Source organism: Coptis chinensis, chromosome 7 (genome assembly GCF_015680905.1).
Source record: "Coptis chinensis isolate HL-2020 chromosome 7, ASM1568090v1, whole genome shotgun sequence".
Taxonomy (NCBI): domain Eukaryota; kingdom Viridiplantae; phylum Streptophyta; class Magnoliopsida; order Ranunculales; family Ranunculaceae; genus Coptis; species Coptis chinensis.
In genome coordinates, this window is record NC_141462.1 from 16,955,506 (window position 1) to 16,962,179 (window position 6,674).

Genomic DNA, 6,674 nt, shown 5'->3' on the forward strand with positions numbered 1-6,674 from the left:
TTGTAAGCATAAACGAAACTGAAATCTCATTTCCATTACATCACAGTCCAAAATCCAGACTATTAAAATGGACTGAATTCAAATAGCCTAAAACCAAAATTGTGTACGAGTTTCGATATATTATTCGACATGTTTTAATCACTTAGTAATAATTCTGCAAGGCCACATTATTCTGCAAGGACTAAACTAATTCAATTAAAACAAGATTCAATATGTTTAGAAATCATTATTATTAGAATCATGTTATACAGTATACCGTTCTAATATGCTCTAATTCAATAGGATATAATGAGACCACACTAGGAAAGCATGTAACAAAATACGAAAATCATTAAATTTCTTACCATTTTAATTGAATCCAAAAGTTAGTATTCTCATAGTAGTTTCTTCACAGGTTTATTCACCATAACACTATTTTTATTATCTACTTCACTATATGAGCTAATAAGGATTTCCCTCTTACTAGATAGGGAAATTAAGATATTCCCACTAAGTACACACAAAAAAGAATTCAATTTGGGTTGACTGTGTTTTTTTTATGTATATTTGAGGGGGGAAGACTCTAATTTCCCATCTAGGGGGGTGGGGGTGGGGGTGGAAGGAGAAAGACCCTAATTTCCCTGGGGGGTGCGGCTAATTGGCTCATGTTGTTACCCGTAGATTAGTGGACTTTTCTGAAAATACTCGTTCATTAGCAACGAAATAAATTAGATACCAAAACAAAAAAAACAAAATAAATTTGAGAGTCTTTTTAAAGACAATCTCTTAATAAAAAACTTCACCAACTTCCCTTCAAACCAACCTCCCTCCATTTCTCTTTCCTTTCTTTTAGTACTATAATCTTATTCTACATCTCACTCATGACACAACAACACTATATATAAATATATAATTAGTAACCAAACCAAAAGAAAATAAGACTCTGTCCACCAACAACCACTGATCTCAAAGAAACAGAGTTTCTTCAATGGCTACAACAGCCAATATGTTACGTACATCTTCTTGTTTCAACACTTCTAAGCTAAACTCAATCATTTTAAGAAAACCTCATCAAATATTTCAGTCGGATATCAATTCTAAGTCAAAGAAATGGCAGAATTCTATTGATCTAAGGTTGAAAACAGAGGAAACAGAGAAGTTGGTACAAAGAAGAGTTATTCAATGCAGAGCAGAGAGAGTAGAGAGAGGATTGTTTATAAGAAGAGAAGAAGAAGAAGGATTCAAACAAAGTGGAGTGTTTGTTGTTCCAGAAAGAGTTAAAGTAGTGCTTTTAACAGCTTTTGTGATGGCTTTGTGTAATGCAGATCGTGTTGTTATGTCTGTTGCTATTGTTCCTCTTGCTGCTAAACACGGGTGGAGTAGTTCCTTCTTGGGTATTGTTCAGGTACTCCTTTTGGCTTTGTTTTGTAAGTTTGTGATGCTTTTACTTTGTTTTAGAACTCTACGCCTCTTACTTGGTGGCCTGGTGTGTTGCGTAATCACTTTGTTTTGCCATTCCAAAGTAGGTGAAACTAGTCAATTTTAAGTTCAGGTTCTGTGATCTATGGATCCATTTTAAGTCTGCCCCTCATTTTGATCTTGAATTGCGTCCCTCTAGTTTGGATTGAGTACAACTTGGAAGTTGGAACTCACCATTGACTTGAATAATTGACTGAAACTAGCTAAAAACGCATACTTTCTCGGGCGACCAATTGATTATGAGTGGAGAGTCACCAGAATTTGTATATTGTTACATGAGGCTCTAGATAACTGATATAAAAATATATAAATATTAACTCAAAACAGAAAAGTTCCAAATAAATTTGTATTTGTATGTGATTATTTAGCAACAATTTATTGCTGATTAGTGAAATTCCAAAAGAGAATATGAATTATGAATAAAATCTGATTATAGCGTAAACTTGTCATAATAGGAAGTTGTTACTGAAATTTAGAAAGAAAGGACAAATTGTGTTTGGGAAGAGCTCGTTGGATCCTTCACCAAAGTTTGCTGCTTACTGGGTTCAATTTGATTGACTAATAATAAAGTTGGAGCAGAAAATAGTTTATTTTTATTTTATTTAGAAAATAGTTGGTGGATGCTTTGGTGGATTGAAAATTATTGATCAACTCAGTATAGCCGACACATTTTTGCTCTGTGAATCTCGTGGGGTTAGGGGGACCTTATATAAAAAAAACATCCATGATGCATCCACGTTGGATCATGGAACACGCATGGGTGGGATTGAAGGGTAATTGGCTTGACTGGATCAAACTACTGGTTTTAGCGTTTCAGGTTGACCCATTGAAATTGAAATTGTGTTGATTCAATCAAACTGGATCAAACTCAGCTACCCAGTCAAAGGCTCAAAGCAACTGGGTTTCGGACCACATTTAATTTGGGCTAGGAAACAAGGGCCGCCTATCTGTACCCGACTACCCAGCATAGGCTTGAATCATAGAACACGATGTTCCATGTTTGTGCCCAACTCTTTTGCTCTGCATTAGCAGGCCTCGGGTGGATTAAATCTTTATTACTACTTATAAAGTCCCACCTCCCGCTATAATAGTATTTTAGTAATTTTTTTATGTGTGATTCTTGGTCACTTTTTTCTTTTCATATTTGCCCCATAAAAATTGATACAGGTCCTATACATATTTGTGTTATTTATTTTTATTTTTTACAAACGGTATTGTATAATTATGTACAACACATAATTTATGATCATGTAAGTAAATTTTTTGTATAATTTTTTTTCATACTAGTAAGTAAAATAATTATGTACACTCATAACATTTACCTTGTGAAAATGAATGTGTTTTGTAGTCTGTGTGCATGTTTATGATTTGGTATCTTGCAATGTGTACCGACTAGGCGACTATGAACGCTTTCATACTCAAATATTTGTATGTAATCTCGGTTACATGTACTAATTAATAATGTAATCGTGTGGGTGCAGTCATCTTTTCTATGGGGATACCTATTGTCGTCGGGGTTTGCAGGAAAGTTGGCAGATAAATATGGTGGCAAAAAGGCTATGGCATGGGGTGTTGCAATATGGTCATTGGCTACACTTCTTACACCATGGGCTGCTGACCATTCTACCCCCATGCTCTTGGCTGTCCGCGCGCTCTTTGGGCTGGCTGAAGGTGTTGCTCTTCCTTCCATGAATACTCTCCTATCCAGGTAACAGTTTTAATCATTCCTGATGCTAGTAGAAAAATAAATAAAAACCTTGTTTAAATTTCTAGAATAAGCTGAGAGATTTCTTTAGTTCCAATCGACTCCTGCAATAGTTTCGGGTAACTTGAGTTTCTTTACATATGCCCTTCACAACAGAAGTTTGTAATCTTTTGGATGGTCTACTTCTCTAACACGTCAGAACTTAACTATAGTTTCTTACTTTTCTCATTGAATTAGGTGGTTTCCAAACCATGAACGGGCAAGTGCAGTTGGAATTTCCATGGGTGGGTTTCACCTTGGAAATGTTGTAGGCTTTCTGGTCACCCCTATTATGATGTCTACAACCGGATTGTCTGGACCTTTTTTTTTGTTCGCTTCCCTTGGAATTTTGTGGTTGACTATATGGGCCTATGGTGTTACAAATGATCCACAAGATAGTCGCCAAATTAGCAATGCCGAATTGCAACTGATTCAAGCCGGAAAAAGTAATAGTGCCACAAAGAATGGCAAGGTTCCGACTCTAAAACAACTATTATCAAAACTACCTACATGGGCACTTATCCTTGCAAATGTTACCAACAATTGGGTAATTTCAAGTCAAAACATAATACTTCTACTTTTATTTTTGGTTTTCTTGGCTTTTCACTCTGTTGTCATCTGAAATCGCTTCTGACTTGTAGGGATACTTTGTTCTTCTCTCATGGATGCCTGTCTATTTCAAAACTGTAAGTCTTCAGTCTTTCAACTCATCTCAAGCGCTCTTATGCTTATTCGATATTTTAAAAGTGTGATTTGGTAATACTAATCTGGAGAGACTAGAAGGGCAATATGGCAGACTCTGTAATTACTGATGGAAGTCCCCTGTATTGCTAAAACAGGTGTTCAATGTGAACTTAAAACAAGCTGCCTGGTTCAGTGCCATCCCGTGGGGGATGATGGCCATTTCGGGTTACATTGCAGGTGTTGCCTCGGATGCCTTGATCAAGAAAGGTCACTCGATCACTTTTGTGCGGAAAATCATGCAGGTAACTTCGTATGCAAGTATTCGATTATTTTTGTGCGTATTTAAGTCTGGGTCTCTGAAGAAAGTTAAACTAGTAGTCTGAACAATTGGTAGCTCATAAAATGCGAGTCTACTGGAACCAGGGGTGGATGCAGGATTCTCCACAAGGAAAGGGAGGGGGAGGGGGGCTAGCCTTAATTGCCACTACTATTTGGTTTTTGACTTCTTTTGTTTTTTGGGGGTTATAATTCATGAATAACTATATTTTTGGGCAAAGTTAGGGGGGCTATAGCCCCGGACAGCCAACTCATAGGTCCGCCCGACTGGAACTGAATACTTAAAAACATAAGCAATGAGTACAAAGTCAGCCTCAGGTGCAACACACCAGTGTTTTTTGCTTCACCTTGTGTTTCATCCCTATATTTAACGTAATTAAACTCAACAAACTTGCTAATTTGGCAGTCAATTGGTTTCATTGGACCTGCACTGGCACTGCTTTGCTTAAATTATGTGAAGACACCTACCTGGGCAGCTGTGCTCTTTACAGCAGCCCTGAGTTTTAGCTCATTCGGCCAAGCTGGTTTTCTCCTCAACATGCAAGTAAGTTATCATCTTCATCTACTTAGTTTTATATAGCACGGTATTCTACTATATGTTCTTGACCACGTCCAATTTCCGGTTTCCTTTGTAAATTTGCCACGCATTTTAGTTAATTATCATAAAGTTGGTGGTTATTTATTCTTTTTTTACACAAATGGCTTGAAGTCTGATACTATTATATGTTGACTGTCTTATTATCAGGATATAGCTCCTCAGTGTGCAGGATTTCTTCATGGTATGTTATTTTAAATATTCCACCTAAGTTTAGACTTGTAGAACATACACGCTTACAAGCGAAGGATAGTATACTAAAACAATCTTTACACTTCTTGTTTGTTCTGGTGAAAACAGGAATCACAAATGCTGTGGGTACATTTGCTGCAATAATCAGCACAATAGGGACGGGGTATTTTGTTCAATGGCTAGGATCGTTCCAAGCATTCTTAACAGTCACTGCCGTCCTATACTTAGCCACAACTGTTTTCTGGAACCTCTATGCTTCAGGAGAGCAAGTCTTTTTCTAAATTTACAATTCATTCTGGGGCTTAAAAACATGCTTCATCAATATAACACATTCCATCTAAACATCAGAACCACACTTGCTGGATAGGCCATTGCTGAAATTATACTGACCAGGCAAAACTTGTGAAGCAGCCGAAAAGTTTGGCTTTTAGAGGGGGGGAGGGGAATATATTTATTTTTTAACAATAAAGATGTTGTATTAAAGTCGATAGTATTAGAACGGTTGCCTAATACTCTGTTTGATGGAAACAAAATTCACGCCACTGACCGATCCAACACTATATCCTTTACTTTTATTGTACTACAACGATTTTTGAATTTTATTGAGAGGAATTGAATAGCAGAGAACTGAGTACTGGTTAGTGGTGCCCACTGTAAAGGTGCGTTTTGGTTTTCTCCTAATTACTACTAGGATGAACGGGAAGGGTTAGGATTTTTGATGTGACCGAGGGCCAGCTGAATTAATCGCCACTATCTTCTCGTTTTTCCTTTTCGGGGAGAGAAGAATCCGTGTCCGACGTAGTTCCAAGGAGGGTGGTATTTATAGAGTTTTGAGAGAGGAGATCCTTCCGACACGTGTATTCTTTTGTACAAATGTAGGGTGGAGATCGCGGATGAGTGTTGGGTTGGATCTGTTATGATTGGGGGTAGATGCGGTAGTCCCTATTTCCGGTGTTGAGATTACCACTAAGATATTAGCAATCATTACCCCGGTGGGATGTGTTTCTATCCGGCCGTTCTATATTCGATGAAGTGTTAAATGCGAGATGTCTTCGTTCGCACCACCTACTCGTGCGCCGCAGTCGGTCTTGGAGTCATCTATCTGCGACACGTTCCATGTTATCAGTCCGTCTTGGAGGTCGATATCTTCGGGCCGCTTATATCCTCACGAGTCGCGATGCCCTATGATTACCGGTAGAGGCGTTGGTGTAAGGGAAACTTATTTCTTGAGAAAGAGTCGACGAAGCGTGGTGGAGCGTGCTAACATGAAGATGGATGAACCGACCGGTAAGAGCTACTTTTGAATGTTTGGCCTCGTGAATGGCGGAAAAGGTAGTTTTAACTTACGTGCACGCGAGTAATGGTTGAAGCGTAATGCGTGTCGCCGCGTTATTGTGTAATGATTACTCCTTGGTAACTCGAACGGGCGGTTTATACAAAATCAGATTTGGAATCTGAAAAAGTTTGCCGTGTTTTCTTCTTCCGCGAAAAACGCCGACTAGGGTTTTCCGGTGAGTGCTCTGTCATTTGTTTTTTCTTTCCCATTTCCATTTGCTTTCCTCTCCGTCCATTTCGTTATTTTAAGTAAGTAGGTTATTGTAAGGCTATAGGGTTTAGAAGAATCTTTGATAGAAAAGGGTTGTTATAATGTCCGATTCGATGACA

General features: G+C 38.1%; 1 protein-coding gene across 1 annotated transcript; it reads left to right on the forward strand.

Moving 5' to 3' along the window:
- Positions 1 to 780: 780 nt before the first annotated feature.
- Positions 781 to 5,631, forward strand: PHT4;2 (phosphate transporter 4;2). The gene is made up of 8 exons (XM_086570885.1): positions 781 to 1,384; positions 2,940 to 3,166; positions 3,401 to 3,749; positions 3,844 to 3,888; positions 4,042 to 4,188; positions 4,629 to 4,766; positions 4,968 to 5,001; positions 5,118 to 5,631. Exons 1-8 carry the CDS (start codon positions 968 to 970, stop codon positions 5,288 to 5,290), a joined length of 1,530 nt encoding a protein of 509 aa, XP_086427011.1. The 5' UTR covers positions 781 to 967; the 3' UTR covers positions 5,291 to 5,631.
- The last annotated feature ends 1,043 nt before the right edge of the window (positions 5,632 to 6,674 follow it).